General features: G+C 36.9%; 1 protein-coding gene across 3 annotated transcripts in view; it reads right to left on the bottom strand.

Moving 5' to 3' along the window:
- SLC44A1 (solute carrier family 44 member 1) overlaps nucleotides 1–22,618 on the bottom strand; it is a 201,577-nt gene that overhangs the window by 42,880 nt on the left and 136,079 nt on the right. Inside the window, exons 13-16 of one of the 3 annotated variants that reach the window (XM_039239909.1) lie at nucleotides 19,366–19,503; nucleotides 9,949–10,185; nucleotides 7,684–7,764; nucleotides 4,376–4,513 (exon numbers count right to left, since the gene is read on the bottom strand). In XM_039239909.1, coding sequence (XP_039095840.1) covers nucleotides 4,490–4,513; nucleotides 7,684–7,764; nucleotides 9,949–10,185; nucleotides 19,366–19,503 — 480 coding nt within the window. In that variant the 3' untranslated portion in view covers nucleotides 4,376–4,489. Of the gene's footprint in view, nucleotides 1–4,375; nucleotides 4,514–7,406; nucleotides 7,765–9,948; nucleotides 10,186–19,365; nucleotides 19,504–22,618 lie in introns of those variants that run through there. The other 2 variants (XM_039239918.1, XM_039239904.1) reach the window with 2 other exon arrangements.

Genomic DNA, 22,618 nt, shown 5'->3' with positions numbered 1-22,618 from the left:
TCCTCTTAAAACCTGTAGCGTAAGAATTTGGCTCACATTTATGAAATTTGAGTGGGGAAAGTGTGCTTTTTTAAACTGACATGTGTATACAACATGTTTAGTTTTTGTTTTGTTAAGTTTGTTAGCTCTAGATTTTTCTCTTGGCACATTCAAGGGTCCTGGATTCAAAATTTGGGCTATGTGCCACTAATCAAAGATGAGCTAATTCCAAAAGCGGCCACTGTATATGAACAGTACCTACCCTTCAAAAGGGCTAATATGCATCCTTAGTACACAAAGATGCATGAATATGCATTTAAAGATACATGAATATGCATTTAAAGCAAAAGGCATTCCAAGCTGAGAATTTATAATAGGCAAACCTCTGCTTTATGTGCATTTACTTTCAAACTTGCAATTTTTCTAATATATATTCACGGACCACATCTTAACAATTCTAGGCAAGCCATTATAGTTCACTCCTATCTGTCAGATGAAATATATGAAAAGAATACAGAAATTAACTGTGGCAGGTGCATTGATAAGCCTCCAGACTCTGAGGATTTTTTTTAAGTAGCAATAAAAAAAGCAATAGAGAATTTATCGAAAGGTGAAAGCTTGAAGTATTTTATGAAGGAAACTTCTCATAGGCTACCTTAAGCCTATTGGAAACTCCAGAAATTCAAATGAGGTTATGGACCAAAGATAAAATAAAATGTTCAAGCCACCATAATTGGCAGCTCTGGTTTTGGAACGGACCCCTTTATTTTTAATTTGCCAGTAGGGTGGGATAGGGTGACCTCCTGAAGTGGTCTTTCTTAGCTAGTACTGGTGCATGGTGCAGAGTTGGAGACACTGATATGTCCTGATGTTTGGTGCCCACAGTTCTGGTGGGAGAAGCATTAGTCTCTTGTAAAGCAGCAGGTCAGGACCAGGAAAAAAGAAGGGGTCATCTCCTCATTAACCCCTATTGCGATGAAATCCTGAAACTGCCCTGGGAGACAAGGGGCCTTGGCAGATACCAAGATCAATGGTATCGGGAATCAGCAGCTTAATGTTCTTTGGTTAAAAAAAAAAAAAAAAGAAAAAGTATCTAAGAGTAAAGGAACATCTCTACAAAGGAAAAACTTATTTCCACCATAATTTAAAAATAAGATTCAGTGAGTGCCTCCTCCCCAACCATTATGGAAAAAGTTTGGGGACCAACACACAGTTAAGCTACTTAAATTGCAGTAACGTAGGACTTAATCATGCTATAGGATAGGATAAAAGCTCTAATCCTAAACATTAAGCACTGCATTAAATGGTTTAAAGGAACAACCTGCTCTGAGCTCTGCTCATCCATGCAAGGATTATGTAATCTCAATGCCCTAGCTAAATTCCTAATGTTTACCTAACCACTGGTTAAGCCTCCCATAGAAGATAGCTCTTTTGGATTTACACTGAAATGTAACCTTTTCCCTTCCATACTATATTACAGCGGCACTTACTATTGAGGCGGGAGCCTAGAAAGTCTAAATCATGTACCAGAGGCTTTTTCTGACGGCAGAACCCACAGTGATACTTTGCCACCACGATCACCATTTACAATAGAGGATCCTAACCATAACTCTGGAGATATAAGTATTGAACACAATTTTGAAGCTCCATCACAGAAAGAGACAAAAACCACAACACAGAGTCGATGGCTTATAAAATTATTCAGGTAATCACATATCACAGATAATTTTTGTTCCTCATCTATTCTTCTCACTTGGGCAGAAGATGGAGGCAGTGAGCGAGTAGCAATAAGGCAGCCCATAGCTAGCTGAAGAATGACTCGCAATGAATGAAAGAGGCAGCAGGAATCTCCAAACATAACCTCAAAACATTTAAATATTGCTAAAAAGCCTCTGTGAGGCTTTATAAAATGCATCAAGGAATGAAGCTCATATGAGAGTGATATTCTATATATTAAGTATCTCTCTGTATGTGCCTGTGGTAATATATATGCACACATGCATATATCTACTTAGACGGCACACAAATTCACTTAGGGAAAACAGCGTGGCAATTAATTTGGAACTCAAATGACATGGTTACACATAGATCATAATTTCTAAACACAATGTTAGTAAAACAAAATTTATTTGTAAAACAGGACCTGTTATATAAAATGGCACACAATCCAGTTATACAAAAATACAAAATTTCTTTCTGATTACAGTTCTAGTTGCAAATGATAATTAGAAAGCATTCCTGGTGGCTTCCAAATAGCTGAGATTACGAGCAAATGGAACAGGGAGCAGCAAGAGTCCATGATGCTGGGATGTCCAAGTGAGTAGAACTTAATTTCCAAATTCAAGACTTCCATCGGGTCACTTTGGAGGGACATCTCCTAGAATAGCTAGCTCCTAGAATGTCTTCTGTTTTGATACTCATCTTCCAAACTTTTTCCAATCCTAAATTTAGTTCCCAATGTTTCTTAATGTCCAAAATCTGTGTGGCTATGCAACGGAAGGTATTCTCAATTTCCTTACATGATTTGCTCTCTCATCTATTTGGATAATTGTTAGTTACATAGTTATATTTATTCCATTTCAAATGATATAAAAGAGTACAATGATACCATTTGGCGATGTTAGATGTTAACTTCTGGAGAATTATTGTTTCAGAATAGCTATTCTCACAATGTTGGTTTCTCAGGTCTTGCCAAGATATGAGCTCTTAACTGTGTGTGTGTGTGTGTGTGTGTGTGTGTGTGTGTGTGTGTGTGTGTGTTTTAAAAAATCCAGACTCTTATTGCAAATATTCTGAAAAATCAGAAATATTACATGAGCTTTGAAAAGAAACCAAGGCATTTAGCAAATTTTAGCCTAGCTAGAGTAAAGAACACGGATACTTAAAAAAAAATACAATTTACCTTTTGCAGCAATTTAAAGGTCTAACCCTTTGAAAGGAAGCACATTAGCAAACAGCTGCTTATTAAGCCCTAGTGACATTAATTGTATGCATTTCCATAATACCGGTCTAATTCACTGTCTAATTCTGGTAGGAGGCAATGCTTTCTTTCAAAAGATTCTTCTTCCATGGAATGATAAAATGCTGAGGCTTTTTTTTTTTTTTTTTTACAGAGCCTGTATTTAGTGCAATAAGTTTAAAAAATTTGCTCTGAAATATTTACTTTACATTAACAAAAATAGCCTTTTTTAAAAAAATTGTAACAAAAAGGAGTTATCGCATAAACAGATCATGAATTATTCTTAGCAAATTACACTTTTTTTTTTTCTTAAAGCATTCACCATTACAATAAGCAGAACAATGGAATATTAGCCATTCATATCTGGTAAGCTTCAGGAATTAAAAAAAAAAAAAAAGAAATCAACGAAGAAACAAAAACCTCAAACCCATCCCCAAACAAAAAGTATGTTCGACTCTTAGGATCAAAACATAACCAATTCTTCAGTTAAACGTTGTAGAATTCTGGATACTGAATGAATTGCCAAGGAGAGGAGCACCAGCCAGTATGTTTTCAGATTTTATAGCAAGCATCTGAATAAAATGGCCATTTAGCCCTAAGCCACTGACGTTCCTTAGAAGCAGAAGCCCAAGCACTGGAATCTGCAAGGCTTTTGTGTTCCATGTTTCCCTCCCTTCTTTATTCCTCCCAGCATTACTTAATCTGCAAATCAATACACAGAAACTTAAAGGCTAAACTCGCTGGGTACCCCAGCTTCCCTTCAAATCAGGCACACAAATGTGTGGAGGATGCTACTAAAGTAAAAAATGAAAGAGAAGACAAACTATAAGAACGAAGTTTGCATAATAAAGATTACCTACCCTTTTCTTTTTAACCTACTCTCTTATAGAAGCTTAGGGTAAACTACAAATACCTGAGGAGTTGGTTACTTTTTAATGTTGGCTGACAAATGCATGAGCGATTATGAAAATTCCCATATTGAGTCCACTGGTATGTTTCTAAAAGTAAAATGACATGGCTTCTTTGATTGGGGAAAACTGATTGGAGTAACTCCTTATTTATCTGAAAGCATATGCCTAGTCTCTTCCCACTAGGACTTATGCATCAGTAAAATAAGATATTGATTTTATGCACACATCAGGGAAATCATCCCTGAATATACTTTAGACAGAGAATTCGGTACAATAATTTTACCTCATTTAAATAACTAAAGTTAAAATCTCCTCTAAGTTATTAAAAATGTTAATCAGATATGAATCTTAACATTTCCATTAAGACAATTACAATTGAAAACATTAAATGACGGCAGTTGCCTTGTAAAAGCCACCCGTATGAAAGGAGTACATGTTTGACAAAAATAAGCATAAAAAAGGTATTAAATCCCTGTTCCTTTTCTCTGATTTTGGCTGATTATGTGTGTGTGTGTATATACATATACATATATATACACACATACATATACATATATACACACACCCACACACACAAATACATAGTTATGTGTATATATTGTTTTGGAATGTCAATGGGTTCCATAACGGTCGGCTAGGTTCAAGCGGAACTTGCTCCCGAAGCCTAGAAAACAAAGTCATACAGAGTACAATCTTAGACAATTACCATTAAAAGGAGGTCATGAATGATGTTACAAATACATAGATGGTCACAAGTGGCAACAAAGCAAAATGGATTGTGTGCCCTTCACCCAGAACCTATATTCCAGGGGCCACAATTCCTATGAATGTTGAAAAGTCTGAGGTGCCTGGATGGCTCAGTTGGTTAAGTGTCTGACTTGGGCTCAGGTCATGATCTCATAGTTCATGAGTTCGAGCCCCACATCGGGCTCTGTGCTGACAGCTAGGAGCCTGCAGCCTGCTTCAGATTCTGTGCCTTTCTCTCTCTCTGCCCTTCCCCTCTCACACTCTGTCTGTCTCAAAAGTAAATAAACATTAAAAAAACCAAAATTTTAAAAAAAGTCACATTTCCTTCTGGATAATCTTTGAGATATGCAGAGAATACATCTCTGCCCTATGTTGTTATTGTGTTCAGGTTTTTATCTCCTTTTACTCTATAAATTCTTTCCTGTTGAAGCAGATGGCCAGAAGTTCTTTTTCTTAAACTTCTGTAATGTCACATTTAGTAAATCTTTCTAAAATCATTTTCAAAGATTTATAGGATGATCTCACAAACCTTCAAATTGTCCTGAACTAGTGAGGCTCTTTCTCAAAAAAAAAAGTAAGTCCAAGAGGAAAACTGGAAATACTTATATTTAACTCAATGATCCTTTGTCAAAAGGGAAATTTAAAACCTCACTTTCCTGAACATTAATTCTATAAGCTAAAAGTAAACCCTAAATTAAAATATCCCATTTAGAAAGAAGATAGACAAGTGAACTTAACAACAGATTACATAGATGTGACTAAATACGTATGACGCTTTTACAGAATTTTATCTAAGGGAGTAACATTTGAATTAAACCAAGCAAATACAAATAAGCAATCCTGCATTCTACCAATCCCTAAGTTTTAATGAGGAATCTCTCAGAGAATTATTTAGGGACACATCCAAGATGCACGGTGGTAGTAGGGGTCAACTCTTGCCATGCTAATGCAAAAGAGAGGTAAGAATCAGAGGTACTGATGTGCTTAAAATACTTAACTACCCTGTAAGCAACATCTCAACTTCTCTCCTGGGAAATTTTTAAACCATATAAAAAAACATCATTCTTAGGGACCAAATGCTGTAATGTCCAAAGCACCAGAAGCACAATGCACATAAAAGATATATTTGGGAACACAGTGGAGGGTTTTGCTGTTAATCTGCAAGCAATGAGCTGATGAGCAACATAAAGTAAAACCAAAATATGTATGAAGATTTTTAAAGCAGTGTTTCAGTTAAAGGGCATTAATTTAAAACTGAAAGCAATACTGGGGTGAAAAATCTTTCTAAATTTTTGGCTTCTGGTAGAATGCCACATAACCTGGGGATTCCTCTTCTTATTACCTATGAATTAGGGGTTGAGGTAAGAGACGGCATACTTGTATACTTGTCTTTCACACTTTATCCTTCACTAAGGGAGAATGCAGAAATACGTGCCAATTCATGGTCAAACTAAGCTAGTTGAGACCTCCAAATATTTCTCCCTTTTTAAAAATGATTATGATTGACAAATGACTTAATAGAAATGTCAACCACTGGAAAGACAGAAAAGGGGGGCAAAGGTGGTTTACATTTTAAGATTTAATATTTTACCTTTTTAAGGTTTAGGCTGGGAACCAGTTTCTGAATAAGTATGACAAACAGTGGCAAGAAGGAAGCCTTCCTCATTTATCCAGGCCACCAGAGGGTTGGCAGAATCTTCACTTCTGTCCCCCCCGGCCAGTGTCAAGTAGGAGGTATACAGAAAGAAGGGGTAGAGAAGGCAAGAAGCCAGACCAGAGGGGCTGCTGATGGTGCCCTTTGCCCACTCAATGCAGTTCTGGCTGGTACACACTTAAAACTAAGAGCTCTACGTCCTCTGACTTATGATTAGAGTGATCTGTACCTTGGAAAATAAGCATTGAAGGTTTGACTTTGACAATCGTCAATGCTATTAACAACAACACAAAAATGGGCCCTGGAGAGGGCAACGGAGGAGAGAATTTATATGTAAACATTCTGCTGTGGCTTTAATTTAGGTTGAATATGCAATTATTTTGCATATACATATAGCCTCCTCACTACCAGACCTCAAACGAACCCATTTCCTTTACTCATATATACTTAAATGGGCTTGTTTTATACTGTGTATTTCTCAAGTTGGAAACCTATGAAACCAACCAGTTTATTAAACTATAAAGAAGAAAGAGGAGTCTTCATCTCACACTTTGGGATATCATGTGCAATCAGAAGGCACATTATTTAAAATTAGCTGTTTAAGAACAATACATTTGCAAAATAAGTAGTAATTACACAAATATATGCGAGAGATATCTGTCATTATGCAGAGGTGACAATATCTGTGGCAAAAGCAACTCAGGATTCTCTCACACTATGTTTTTTTTTTTTTCCCAAATGAAAATACTTATAATATACATACATATCACTGACCAGAGACCATTTATCTTTCTCACAATTAAGCTGAGGTTAGAGAAGACCAGGTAGTTTTATTGAGTGGGAATGTGAGTGTTGATGGAATAACCTTGTTTGCCACTGAAAAATAGCTCAAGAAACAAAGAAAGTACAATCCGGGCAACAGAAGAAAAAGTCAGCAAAAGGTAAAGACAGCAACAGAAACAAACCAATATTAAAAAAGTGGGGAATATGAATTTTAGCAAGTTGAAAGGAATTGCTAGTATCACCTTCCAAAATGATAAAAATCAAACTATCAGTTCAAGTGTACAACCAAAGGTTCAGTTCAATGAAAACCAAACACGGACGGTTAAAAAGAAAAAGAAAAAAAAAATCCACACAACACACACCAGAAACGGCCATTTTCCTTTAGGGACAAAAATTACCCTCCTATGAGGCAATGAGCCCTGAGACAGATGCTATTCCTTTCAGCTTACTTTTACAGAAGGTGGTCTCAGTTGTGACAAGAATTCTGCCATCCAAGTGATGGGTAAACACACAAACAGAAAGAGCAGCACATCCTGCGTGATACAGACAACAGCAGCTTCTCCTGAAGAAGTACAGTCAGTGAAAACAGAGAGAGAGAGGAAGTGAAAGTGAAATTCTTGGAGGGCGGTCACCTCCTCATCTCCACCTACCATCGGTTTTAGCTCTCTGGCATCGGCCACGCCTCCCTTACCAGCTTCTTTCATTGCTTTTCTACTGTTTTCCACAAACTCCTGCAAAATATGGACCAAATTGCATAAATTCTTAGGTCCTTTCAGATTTTGGTTGAAAGATGAATTCAAAGGAGCACTGCAATTTTCGATTCAATATCAGTACAAGGATGGCCTAAAACCACAGCAGGGACTAATATTTAGTATCACTACACAAGAGCTGTTAAATTTGTGCATACAGGCTGTAATTTGTCAGCATCTTTTTCCCATCCATTTATTGCGACAATCTCACTTAAGCTCAAAGAGAGAACATTACTTCTATCTGGAAGAGAAAAACCCAATGCTTTCTTAAAAGATTGTTTTTTCATACTTAGATATTGTTCTATTTGTTGTCTTACTTCTTCCATATCAAGGTTAAACAGAACAACAAGAGTGTTTTACTCCACAAGCCCTCTCTTTAAAATAACCCTAGCAGGTAAAAGAAAGCATTGATTCTCCTAAGTGCAGAATATTGTTTTTACTCAATCATAAATAAGCTACTTTAAAAAAAAGTCTATCTGGCTTTGAAATTACCCCATAAAGCAGGAAGACAGGAAGTAACAACCAGAACCTGTGGTCAAAAGTAGTTAAAATAGGATTATGTCCCAAAGAAATGTTTCTATCGTGTCAAAGTTTATGGAGCACTTCTCCATTAAAAATCCTCACAATTCTTACAGAAAAAAACTAAAGGAAAAAAAAGTGTATTTTTTTAACTCTGCTTTTGATCTAGGGTGTAAGACACAAAAACAAAATTCTTCTTCTTTTTTTAAAAGATTATATATATATTTTTTTAAAGTAATCTCTAGGGGCACCTGGGTGGCTCAGTCAGTTAAGTCTCTGACTTCAGCTCAAGTCATAATCTTACAGTTCATGAGTTCGAGCCCTGCATCAGACTCTGTGCTGACAGCTCAGAGCCTGGAGCCTGCTTCATATTCTGTGTTTCCCTCTCTCTCTGCCCCTACCCTGTTCATGCTTTGTTTCTCTCTGTCTCTCAAAAATAAACATTGAAAAAAACATTAAAAAATTTTAAGGTAATCTCTATACCCAATGTGGGGCTCAAACTTACAACCCCAAAATCAAGAGTTGCATGCCAGCTAGATGCCCCCAAATTCCCTATCTAAATGTCTTAATCAGAAGGGAGATGGAATGCTCACAAGTCAAATATCATTATGAAAACAACCAGTTAGAATTATTAGACATTATGAAAACGTCCAAAATTTAGTTGATGGTGATTTCAGTGAAAGAGATAATCAGCACCAAATACGTCTGTTAAATCATTTGGAATTTTTGCAATTTAAAAACAAAAAAAGACTCTATCTTATTTATTAACACATTTATTTCAGATTTAACTAAATAAACCACGCTCCTGGAAGACGACTTACTACCTCAATGTCTAATGTTTACTCTTCAATATTACCTACTCTTCATATAGGAATATTTCACAGCTTAATGACAAAGTACTATTATTAAGAAGCGCCCTTAATTTGGTAGCATTTGACACTGATTATAACAGTATTTGAAACATCTAAAGACAGTGTCTAAAGTTTTAAAAATCTTAATTGAGATTCTAATCTAGGGAAGCTGCAGAGGCTAGATAACTATAAAGAATCTGAATAAAGGTTCAGATCTTGACTAATGGAAGACAGTTAAATCTACCAATCAAGGATCTGTTAATCTGTATTCATTACAAAACACTTTCAATCTGGCCTGGTGTACTTAGAATAACAACTTTTAATGGGGCTGACAGCAATAATATTTGGAAAGGTGGTAGATGGAGAAATACAGGCAGATGCCACCACCCGGGAAATAAAGACTTTTTGTCTCTAAGCTCCACTTTAAGAAAGGGCACTTAGAACATGAGTGGTCCAAAGTTCTTATTCAAGGGCTAAAACTCAGCTTTAAAAAGTCAATTCCAATCCATCTCTAATCAAAGAGAGGGAGGCAGCAGTATGAAATAATGTGAACTCAGGATAATAACCAATAATGGGTATTGCTCTAGCTGGGTGTATTTAAATGGTTTCATCCATGCCAAGAGTATCTTCCTTCTTCCCTGATTTCCCCAAGACTCACCTCATTCATGAGCCCTACAGGTTTCATTCTGATTTACTCAGTTGCATATAAGAGGAATTAAATACAAAGAATGTTTTGCAAAATATTTTTACTAGTATGTTTACCCCTAAAGCAGTTGAGGGCATTCGAAACACTTACCATCAGCACTTTATCCATATAGAATTCTCTGCCAGGGCTCCCATCATTGTATTTTGTATCAATGGCAAAACACAAGAATAATACATCCACTACCATTTCGTAAATGGACAGGAAGCAATGAGCGACTAGGAAAGCAAAGAGGCAGACGATGATCAGAGGCAGCACCCATACTGTGTAATCTTGCTGGTAGTTGAGCAGCATAATCCCAGCCAAACCTGTGCTGCAGACTATCAGCACCTGAAGCAGAGAGAACAAAGAACACATTTAATATCCTACCATATAAAACCGCTGTTTCTTCATCATTTGCAGATTTCAAATCCCCTTTAATATTTATAAATGCTGGCTGCATACATTCATTCCTCCACAATTCATGTATACCCACACACACACATATACATATGTATAACATAAATAAAAGATAATCTTTAAAACACTTCTGGTTTACATGAAAAATTGTCATGTTTCCAAATGTTATGCTTGTTCCTTAAAACTTCACATATTTGGGGGCGCCTGGGTGGCTTAGTCAGTTAAGCGTCCGACTTTGGCTCAAGTCATGTCACACAGTTCATGAGTTCGAGCCCCGCGTCGGGCTCTGTGCTACAGCTCAGAGCCTGGAGCCTGCTTCGGATTCTGCATATTTTAGAAAATTGCACTATTAGCACTTAGAAGAAAATTACTGACATTCCAGGGTATTGCACTTCTACATATATGAAATAGTATTATATAAATAAATAATTAAAAGCTATTCATTAATATTTATAGTAGCATTATAAATGTTTCATAAATACTTAGCTGCATAATTTCATCTTATCAGTGATTCAAAATTTGACCATTCTACAAATGAAGACTTATATTGTTTTCTGGTATAAATAATGCTGCAACAAACATCTCTAAGAGTTTTTCTTTGTTTCATATTTTATTTCACCAATATAATTTAAACATGTGGTAAATTTAATATGATTTGCCATGCAGTTTAGATTTGGATCACCTGTGAGGAAAAAGACTCCCACAAACATCCGTCATAGAGGAATATAAGAAATAGTAAAATTGCTTATTGTCAAGAACCACCTATTCTGAGCCTTCCCATGCAGCACTTTAAATTTCTTGTGGTTCTTTTAATACATTTAGTTCAGCTTTTCAATCCCTAGGAATGGTTTATGGCAAACATTATCATCTTCATTTTATAGAATGGAAAACACATTCAGAGACGGTAGCCAACTTGTCCAAGGTCACAGAGTAGGGGGCAGATACCACCCAAATAATGCTCTTATGATGCCAAATCCAGCACTCTTTCCAGGTAAAAACTCAGCAAATACTTGGATATTGATATAAAGCAGTAATGGGTTATACTGAATCCTAAATACACCGGTGCTCAGCCCTGTACCTGGCTGAGCATGAAATGATGGAGGAGAAGAAAGAGTCCTCTAGAACCAGCCTTTCCTTGTCCAGTGCTAAGAATTTTCTTGGCTTTTCCCTACTATTAACAACACCAAAGCATTTCTCCTTCACCATGGTCTTAGCCAAGAGTTACAATGCATTAGGTGAAATATTGGTTAGGCTATAAGTTGACCCTTCTCAGATGATTTTAGGGAGCAAATCTGGGTCTGCCCAACATTTTAGAAGACCCTCCACCATTTGTTGTAGCAAACACTCAGGAATCCTCTCTTACAGTCATTTATTTTCTGGGGTGACTTCTACAGATAGCTAATGATATAATTTCTTTCACTCTTTTTGGTTTTTAGAATGAGTTTTTTCTTATATTCTTCTTCAAATTTTTGACATCTGCCCTACAGAAGGACTGAGGTTCTTTATGCTCGCACTATACTACTAAAAGTTAAACCACAGTTGAAATGTTAAAGTCAATTATAGGGAAAAGGTGTGACTTGGACAAACTAGATGCTGAGACAAAATCTGCTGAGGCGGAAGGCTGGATACTGTCACAGTAGAAACAACTTTAAGGGGCACCTGGGTGGCTCAGTTGGTTAGGTGGCTGACTTTGGCTCAGGTCATGATTCCATGGTTTATAAGTTCAAGCCCTGCATCGAGCTCTCAGCTGTCAGCACAGGCTTCAGTTCCTCTGTCCCCTCCACCGCAAGTCTCTCTGCCCCTCCTCCACTTGTACTCTCTCTCAAAATAAACAAATAAATAAATAAGAAACAACTTCAAAGATTAATGATATTTAGCCAAAAAAAGCCAAGGAAATGTAACAATATAATAATTACTCCCAAATACAATGAAAAGGTATCAAGCAGAGAATACGTTAATGGTTCTCAAACTGTAGAGGGGCTAGGTATCACTTGGGGAATTTGTGAATAATATAGATTCCAGGGCCCTACACCCCAGAGTCCAATTGGTTGGATCTAAGATGAAGCCCAGCAATATTCATTTAAAATTCCTCAGGTGGGGGTGCCTGAGTGGCTCCGTTGGTTAAGCATCCAACTTTTGATTTCAGCTCAAGTCATGATCTCAGTTTGTGAGTTTGTGAGACGGAGCCCTGAACTGGGCTCCCAAGCCTGCTTGGGATTCTCTCTCTTCCCCATACAGGTACACATACACATACAGGTACACATACACACTCTCAAAATAAATACACTTTAAAAAATAAAATAAATAAAATAAAATAAAATAAAATAAAATAAAATGTGCCTCAGGTGATTCTGATAAAGTCTACAACCTACAGGAAGAACTGGCCTAGATCAGTGATATCTATGATGGGGTACACATACCCAAGGGAGCATTTAAGAACATCACCTGGGACTTCAAATTATATTTCTCATTTACTTCTATTTTCTTTTATACTATGCTTTACTATGTATATACTAATAAAAGCTATACATATGTTGTTAATAAATATAAATATATTAGGAAGTGTGTTTAAAAATTTTTTCTAAGAGGATGCATGATTTTAAACATTTCAACACTCCTGTTCTACTGGTTAAATTTTTGGTGATACCATAGAAGAGATTCATACACAGGGCAGGAGGTAAGAAGCAAAAAGGAAAGGATGCTAGTTTTAGAATCAGAAAGATGTAGATTTGAATCACAGAATCAATACTTCTTAGTTTTGTGACTCCAAGCAAGTTCATATAACCTTCCTGAGTCTGTTTTTTCCGCCTTTAAAAGAGACATAAAAGTACATACATCTCATAATTGTTAAAATTAAGCATTCTGAAAGCATTTAACACAGTGCTTGGCAATATTTGTTTTTCATTTCCACCATAAATCTTCCATTTGTGAAGCCCTTTCCACATGGAGCTCATGTTTTTAAAGATTTTGTTTGCCAGTAAAATAGCACCTATAAGTAACAATTCATATCATTTTTTATTAATGTCAAATAAACTACTAATAATTAATGTTAGAAAAGTACCATCAAATGAGATAATGTCACACAGAAGATTTTGTGGATTTATTTTGGTATAACTTTATTGAGCCAATATGCAGTATCTACTAGACTTGAAAATGTTGAAATAGTTTGTAATTCTCTGTTCTTATCTGTGAGGACCCAATAGGCCAGCGGTCACAGGTCACTAGCCACTAAACTAGAAGAGATAAGATCCCACCCAAATCTAATTTACCATTCCATGAAACCACTGGGGTTCCACAGAAGTGGAATCCATGGAATTGTCTTCTGTTTTCTTTTAAATTCAGGATTTTTAAAATTAAATTTTAAATTTTGAGACAATTTTGAATTCACATTTCATTGTAAGAAATAACAAAATGATTTCATGTACCTTTTACCCGGTTCCCTTCAACAGTAACACCTTGTCAAACTAGAGAACAATATCACACCCACAGTATTAACATCGACAGAGACGAAGTACAGAGAGTATCTCCATCATCACAAGGATCCCTCACTTTAAACTGTTTTTTTAAATAGTTTATTGTCAAGTTGGTTTCCATATAACACCCAGTGCTCATCCCAACAAGTGCCCTCCTCCATGCCCATCACCCCCTTCCCCTCTCCTCAACCCAATCAGCCCTCAGTTTGTTCCCAGCATTCAAGAGTCTCTCATGGTTTGCCTCCCTCCCTCTCCTCAACTATTTTTCCCCTTCTCCTCTCCCATGGTCCTCCGTTAAGTTCCTCCTAATCCACCTATATGTGCAAACATATGGTATCTGTCTTTCTCTGCCTGACCTATTTCACTCAGCATAACACCCTAAAGTTCCATCCATGTTGCTACACATGGTCAGATTTCATTCTCTCTCATTGCCATGTAGTATTCCATGGTACAGATAAACCACATCTTCTTGATCCATTTGTCCGTTGATGGACACTTAGGCTCTTTCCATGCTTTGGCCACTGTGGAGAGTGCTGCTATGAACATTGGGGTACATGTGCCCCTATGCATCAGCACTCCTGTATCCCTTGGGTAAATTCCTAGCAGTGCTATTGCTGGCCCCTAGGGGAGTTCTACTGTTAATTTTTTGAGGAACCTCCACACTGTTTTCCAGAGGGGCTGTACCAGTTTACATTCCCACCAACAGTGCAGGAGGGTGCCTGTTTCTCCACATCCTTGCCAGAATCTAGAGTCTCCTTATTTGTTCATTTTAGCCACTCTGACCGGTGTTAAGGTGGTATGTCAGTGTGGTTTTGATTTGTATTTCCCTGATGATGAGGGACACTGAGCATCATTTCATGTGTCTGTTGGCCATCTGGATGTCCTCTTTGGAGAAGTATCTGTTCATGTTTTATGCCCATTTCTTCACTGGATTATTTGTTGTTCGGGTGTGGAGTCTGGTGAGTTCCTTATAGATTTTGGATACTAGCCCTTTATCTGATATGTCATTTGCGACTATCTTTTCCCATTCTGTCAGTTGCCTATTAGTTTTATTGATTGTTTCCTTTGCCGTGCAGAAGCTTTTTATCTTGATTAGGTCCCAATAGTTTATTTTTGCTCTTGATTCCCTTGCCTTTGGGGATGCCTCACTTTAGCCTTTTATAACTTCCTCTATGCCTTCTTGCAACTCCAGTTCTAACCGGGTGACCATAAATTTGCTCCTGATTTCCATAATGTTGTCATTTTAAATATGTTTATAAATGGTTCAAGCCCCATTTTGAGAGTAGAGCTTACTTATTTAAAAAAAAAAAAAGTATGTAAGAGAAAATAATTTGGGGTACCTGGCTCACTTAGCCAGGCATGTGACTCTTAACCTCAGGGTCATGAGTTCAAGCCCCACGTTGGGTATAGAGCTTACTTAATTTAAAAAAAAAAAGGTATATAAGAATGTTACATAATGGAATCATACAGTATTTAACTTTCTGGGATTAAAGTTTTTCACTCAGCAAAATTCCCTCATGATTTATCCAAGTCATTGTGTGTTATCCATAGTTTGTTCTTAACACCATCTTTCATAATGCTTATTCTGATCTTACCTACGTGAACTATCTGATCAGGAACCATTTTTGCATACTAGCAGATACTTTTAGTTGTAGTTAAAAAAATCCTTTTAAAAAGATTTACTGTACTCTATGATCAGAACTACATTCTTAAAAAAGAAAACTAAAGAATGTTTATCTTAGTATGTTGGAAATTCAAAATACTTTTCCCCTCTTATTTTTTTCTCTTTTTCGGATATCTCAATTTTAAAAAACTTTATCTTGGGATACCCAAGTGGCTCAGTCAGTTACGTGTCCAACTTTTGATTTTGGCTTTGGTCATGACCTCTTGGTGTGTGAGTTCAAGCCCTGCATTGGGCTCTGTGCTGACAGTGAGGAGACTGCTTGGGATTCTCTCTCTCTCTCTCTCTCAAAATATATAAACTTTAAAAAATAAATTAAATAAAAAAGTTTATCTAGGTCTTAAAAGTAATTTTTTTACAGTGTTATAAATTTTATATTATTCAAACTTTTATGTTTCTGGAAAGCAATTTGGTAATGCACATCCAGAAACCGATTATGTACTCTTGACTCACTGCCCAGGATTCTGGCCTCAGGAAATAAGGATTGACAAAGGCAAAGATTTATATACAATGGTTTCACTGCATCATACTCTGTATTAGTAAATGAGAACAGTTTAACTGTAAAAAAAAAAAAAAAAGAATTAGAGCTTTGGTTGAAGAAATGATGATACAATTGTATAACCATGTTTAAAACATTTTTAATAAAATAGTAAATGCTCATGACATAATATGAAGTGAAAAGAGGGAGAGCCTGGCTGGCTTAGTCAGTAGAGCATGCAACTCTTGATCTCAGGGTCATGAATTCAAGCCCTATGTTGTTATGGAAAGTACGTAATTAGAAAAAATAAAAGTTAAAAAAAAGAAGAAAAGAGATATAAAAATTGCGTTTTCTACTACATTGTTTTCTCTTATTCTGATACATGGCTTCTCTTTTATTTATTTATTTACTTACTTATTGAGACAGAGAGAGAGACTCTTATTCTGATATATGACTTCTTATTTATTTATTCATTCATTCATTCATTCATTCATTCATTCATTCATTCATTGAGAGAGAGAGAAGTGGTGCTCACCCAGGGCTCATGGTTTTGTTTTGTTTTTTACAAATAAGTTTATTGTCAAGTTGGTTTCCATATAACACCCAGTGCTCATCCCCACAAGTGCCCTCCTCCATGTCCATCTCTCCCCTCCCCTCCCATACCCATCAGTCCTCAGTTTGTTCTCATCATTCAAGAGTCTCTCATGGTTTGCCTCTCTCCCTCTCCTCCACCATTTCCCCCCTTCTTCTGCCCCATGGTCCTCCGTTAAGTTCCTCCTAATCCTTCTATACGTGCAAACATATGGTATTTGTCCTTCTCTGCCTGACTTATTCACTCAGCATAACACCCTCAAGGTCCATGTTGCTACACATGGCTAGATTTCATTCTTTCTCATTGCCATATATTCCATTGTATGGATACACCACATCTTCTTGATCCATTCGTCTGTTGATGGACACTTAGGCTCTTTCCATGTTTTGGCTATTGTTGAGAGTGCTGCTATGAACATTGGGGTACACGTGCTCCTATTCATCAGCACTCCTATATCCCTTGGGTAAATTCCTAGCATGCTATTGCTGGGTCCTAGGGGAGTTCTATTGTTAATTTTTTGAGGAACCTCCACACTGTTTTCCAGAGGGGCTGCACCAGTTTACATTCCCACCAACAGTGCAGGAGGGTGCTCGTTTCTCCACATCCTCGCCAGCATCTTGTGTTCTCTGATTTGCTCATTTTAGCCACTCTGACTGGCGTGAGGTGGTATCTCAGTGTGGTTTTGATTTGTATTTCCCTGATGAGGAGGGATGCTGAGCATCGTTTCATGTTTGTTGGCCATCTGGATGTCCTCTTTGGAGAAGTGTCTGTTCATATCTTCAAGCAGGGCTCATGTTAACCCAAAGTGGGGCCCAAGCTCATTTGATGCAGGGCTTGTGCTCGCTCAACAAGGGCTAAAAACTCAAAACCTGTGAGATCATGACCTGAGTCAAAGTCAGATGCTTAACAACAGAGCCACCCAGGCTCCCTCTTTTATTTTAATTGCTCTGGGTACGTATGTTTTTATTTTTTAAGTTATTTCACATCCTTCTTAGCAGTAGGGATAAATTAGAAGTATGTAAAACAATATAGACAATAGACAAAAAATATCTGAGGCCTTCCTAAATTAGGCATATAGCATATAAATAATAGCAACAGTTGATAAAAGAGCTATTATCAACACTATACTCAGTCCTTGACACAGATTAACTTATTAAATCCTCACTATAAAACATTTCCTCTTATTGTAAAAATATGACAAGAATAAATCCAACAGTCACAATGTAAATTTAACTGCAAATTTTCAAAATAATGATCTGTAAAGTTTTATAATTCTTTTTAGATGACAGTTGCCTGAGAACTTAACACCATACTGCACTTTCCATGCTTCTCTACATCAAATATTTTTTTCCTTTTCAAAAACATTTTCAAAACACAGTGGTTGGAGTAACCTAAGTGTTTAGTAGTAAGAGAATGTTCAGGAATAGCATGTGACTGGCTTAGTCAGTTAAACATCTGCTCCTTGATTTCAGCTCAGGTCATGATCTCATGGTCTAAGACTGAGCTCCTTGCCGGGTTCTGCACTGGGTGTGGAGTTTGCTTGGGATTCTCTCTGTCTCTCTCTATCCCTCTTCTCCAGCTCACTCTCTTTCTCTCTCTCTCAAAATAAATAAATACAGACATAACAATAACAAAAAAATACCATTTGATGAAATACTGACAATAATAATAATGAATAATATGAAGATTATCAAAGCAATATGAAAAATGTATATGATATAACGTGAAGTGAAAAGGACAGAACAAATTGGTATGTATGCTATAATTGTTATACCATAGAAATATAAGTCTATACAAAAACACTGGGAAGGCATATATAAAAATAGATTATAGTGATGTCAGCTCAATTTTTCACATTTTCTGAGCATTTTATGGTTTGAAATACAGATACAAAAAAATCCAACTACCATGTTATTTATTATTTGGCAGATTTTAATAGTATAGAAAAAGTATCTCTTGGGGCGCCTGGATGGCTTAGTCGGTTAAGCGTCCGACTTTCGCTTAGGTCATGATCTCGTGGTTCGTGGGTTCGAGCCCCGCGTCGGGCTCTGTGCTGACTGCCAGCTCGGAGCCTGGAGCCTGTTTCAGAGTCTGTGTCTCCCTGTCTCTCTGACCCTCCCCTGCTCACGCTGTCTCTCTCTTTCCTAGAAATAAATAAAAAAAATTAAAAAAAAAAAAAGAAAAAAAAAGAAAAAGTATCTCTTTTCAGATGCTTTAAGGACAGGAAAGTCTCATTCCCTCACAGCTCTGTTTCAAAGGAGTTTATATGTAGTAACAATGACAGCTAACATTCACGGAGAATTTAAAATGTATCAAGCACCTTGCTATGTATACTACATGTATTAACCAGTTTAATCCTTAAAACCCTAGGAGTTTGGCTCTATTATTATCTCAGTTTCATAGATGAACAAACTGAGGCACAGAATGGCTATGTACCCACAGCTAGTAAGTGACAGAGCTAGGATTTAAATCCAGGCAGTCAAGCTCCAGGGATAGTACCACTAACCACTAAGTAGGCTGTTTCTAAATTCTTTATAGATCAAATTATGTAAGGAGAAACATGGGCAAATTACTGAACTGCCGTGCCTTAGTTTCTCCATCTGTAAAATGAAGATAATAATAGAACTTCCTTCACAAATTTGTTGTTAGGATTAAATGAACACCATACATGTAAAGTACTTAGAACAGTGACTAATGCATATTAAGGGCTTTGTAAGTGCTTCCTTTATATTGCATATATTACTTATAGTTTTTTGGTAGGCTAGACATTTTTCAAATGAAAAGAATATATATATGTATGCAAAAAATATATATATGCAAATGTACATACATACCTACATACATGCAAAACTTCACTGTGTGTGTCAGATAACATATTTGGTCTTACCTTGCCTAGGAATAACATGAAATCCCCCACCGTGTTGATGGCAGCTACTCGTAAAGCATTCTCTACAAGAATGACAAAGGCGTCCTTGGCGGAGGTGCAGAAGTTGGTGCTGTTGATAGCTGTGGCTGTGTATGCATTCTGGACAAAAGCAAAAAACAATATTTTCATTAATAAATGTGATTTTTACTTTTTTAAGATATAAACAGAATACAATGGAAGCACAACTTGTAAAAACAGTCCACAGTTAAACCTATGGCTTTGGTGAGGTACAGGTTAAGATTAAGTGCAAGGAAATTCAAGACATTAAAAAGAAAACAGGCCTGATATGGTAAAAAGAGCTTTTTGGTTGGCTTAGTTTTAGTCCTTTTAAAACACTGACATTTATTAACACACACAAATTTTTCCAACATCTATTAATTTCTTCCCTGTCTCAGTAAATCAAACATAATTTAACCTTTCCTGGATGTTTCAGGTTCATCACTATGAATATCGTGATGTATTATTACCATTTCAGTGATTCTTTAAATACACAAATATGTAAAGGTATAAGGATGCTGTGATGTTTTACCTGGAACATCTATCATCTCCTCTTTGGTGTTTTCTTTCATGCTGTCACTTCTCACAGCTCTTGTGGTAGACAGCCGTTTGTTGCCCAACATACCCCTCCTTCCTGGGAGCAGGACCCCAAATCCCCTTTGAGGAAACAGTCCTCCATTCTCTTAGAGTCTGAGTCAGGGACACTACCTGTAGCTCTGGGGGTGGGCCTTGATTGATGTGAGCCAATCAGCGTGTTCTACTCCTCTCCACAATGATTGCTTCAGGAATTGGTACATAAACTAATAGAGCCAAAGAAGGTAAAAGATGTTCCTTGGGGCTTCTGGGAAAAAGAAGTTTCCTTTCTCTTCTTACATGGGAGCTCCTGACAAAGCAGCTCTCTCATTTTCCCAGATAGCGTGATGCAAGGCTACGAGCTGCTGTGGCTATTTTGCAACCATGATATGGGAAGAACCTGAAACTGCTGGGGGTCACAATGTATAACGGAGGGTAAGGCTAACATCATGGAGGTCAGAGCAGAGAGAAACCCGTTACCAGTACTTGGTGGCCGTATCTGCATGATTAGGAACTAGCCAGATGACTGGACTTTTCAGTCACAGAAGCTAATAAATTGCTAAATATCTCCCCTTTCCTCTCTCTCTCTCTACTCCTTTCTCTCTCCCTCTGTTTCTTTTTCCTTTTTTAGGCCAGATTGAGCTAGCTTTCTGTCCCTTGTAGTACTGAGTCCCAGCTGACACACTTTTATTCAATTATATCTGCTTCTGCTGCTCCATGTACCCTGTGACCCTCTGTCACAGACTCTGATTTTTTCCCCCTTTTTACATTGGATTCTAAAAGAGGATTGGCATTTTCTGGAAAATGTGAGTAAGTACTAAAACATCAAATAAATCTGCATCTTAGGAAGGGAAATTTATAGATTTTGTGACTAAAACTTAGACCTGAAGAATTTTTGGTTTAGTGCAGACTTAAATTGTTGAAAAACTGGTATACATGAAGGGCTTACTTTATACTATGTCATCTGTAAAGTTGTTTTTTTTTAACTTAAGTATAGCCGACAATGACACATGATGTTACAATAGCTTCAGCTATACAATATAGTGATTCCATAGCTCTATAATTTATATGATCCTCACCACCAGTTGGCTACCATTTGTCACCATATATTATTACAATACCATTGACTATTTTCCCTATGCTGTGCCCTTCATCTCCAGGACTTATTCATTTCTGTTTGTTTTTGTTTTTAATCTTTTTAACGTTTATTTATTTTGAGAGAGACAGAGACAGAACACGAGCAGGGGAGAGGTAGAGAGAGAAGGAGACACAGAATCCAAAGCAGGCTCCAGGCTCCGAGCTGCCAGCACAGAGCCCGATGAGGGGCTTGAACCCATGAGTGAGATCATGACCCGAGCCGAAGTCAGACGCTCAACTGACTGAGCCACCCAGGCGCCCCAGGACTTATTTATTTCATAACTAGAAGCCTATATCTCCCATTCCCCTTTAAAGAGGGAACTTGGGAGAGACAGTCTTTAATTTCTGAATGTTCCTATTGTATGCTTGTTAGTTAATAGGGACCTGATACGAAGATGAAGTTGGAGGAATTACTAAAAATTCAATTTGCCATTCCAGAATTAAATTTGTTGATTAAAAATGCAGACTATTTCAGGGCCAAGGGGTGCAAACTGTACTGAGAAGGACACACTACTTTTTCAGCAATGGAGCAGTAGGAAATAATGATACTCTTTTAGAAACACAGTATGATTTTTAATATATATAATTCCATCAAACAAATTGGGATAATTTATTATCAGAATATATTACATTGTGTTTGCAGTTCTTTTTATCTCAAAAGCTTATAGAGTATTTTAAAGAAATGATAGTATTAAATTGTTCTAGTAGCATTTGTTTATGCCTTGCTCTCATATATGGTCATCTTATCAGTTAAAAGACAGTAGGCATGAAAGAGTTAACCATCTAACTGCAGTGGTCCACATTTCTTCATCTTCTATAAAGATTCTTTTGAAACATTCTGCCAAATGCCTCAATGACCTCAAAATAAACTATACTTTTGATCTTATGTAACAATAACTCTGCTGAAAAATGATGGAGAACTTCCCAGGCCTGATTTATTCTCAAAGAACCAAGCCCGACCAGTTCCCTACATACCCACACACACAAAAAATTCAACAATGTATTCTAAAGTAGAGGTTGCCAAATCTGACCTGCTGCCTACTTTTATTTAAAAAAAAGTTTTAATGGAACACAGCAGTGTTCATTTGCTTACATATTGTTTAGCACAGCTGTTTTCACACTGTAATGGCAGAACTGAGCAATTGTGACAGAGTCTATATGGTCACAAAGCCAAAATATTTACTATCTTGTCCTTTACAAGAAAACTTTGCTGTCCCTTGTTCTAGAGTATTGCCCAGGATCAATATCAACCTTGTTCACGGTCTATGGAAGCCATCTTCTTATTCCTTTTGAAATACGAACCCCACTTTCTCATTTCTAGTCTTTTGGTAACTTTCCCTACACACAACCTTTCGGTGGTTTGTTTAGCAACCTTTTACTATAATTCTTCAGTTCAACGACTGACAGATTCTGTAGTGATTTGAGACAGAATATCCCATAAGGAAAATACCTTATTTCCCTTATTCTAAGAAATGATCAAGAAACTAATGAACCAGTTACTTAATAA

This window comes from Hyaena hyaena, unplaced genomic scaffold (assembly GCF_003009895.1).
Source record: "Hyaena hyaena isolate Hyena2069 unplaced genomic scaffold, ASM300989v1 scaffold_6, whole genome shotgun sequence".
NCBI lineage: Eukaryota > Metazoa > Chordata > Mammalia > Carnivora > Hyaenidae > Hyaena > Hyaena hyaena.
This window is presented reverse-complemented; position numbering and strand designations above follow the sequence as displayed.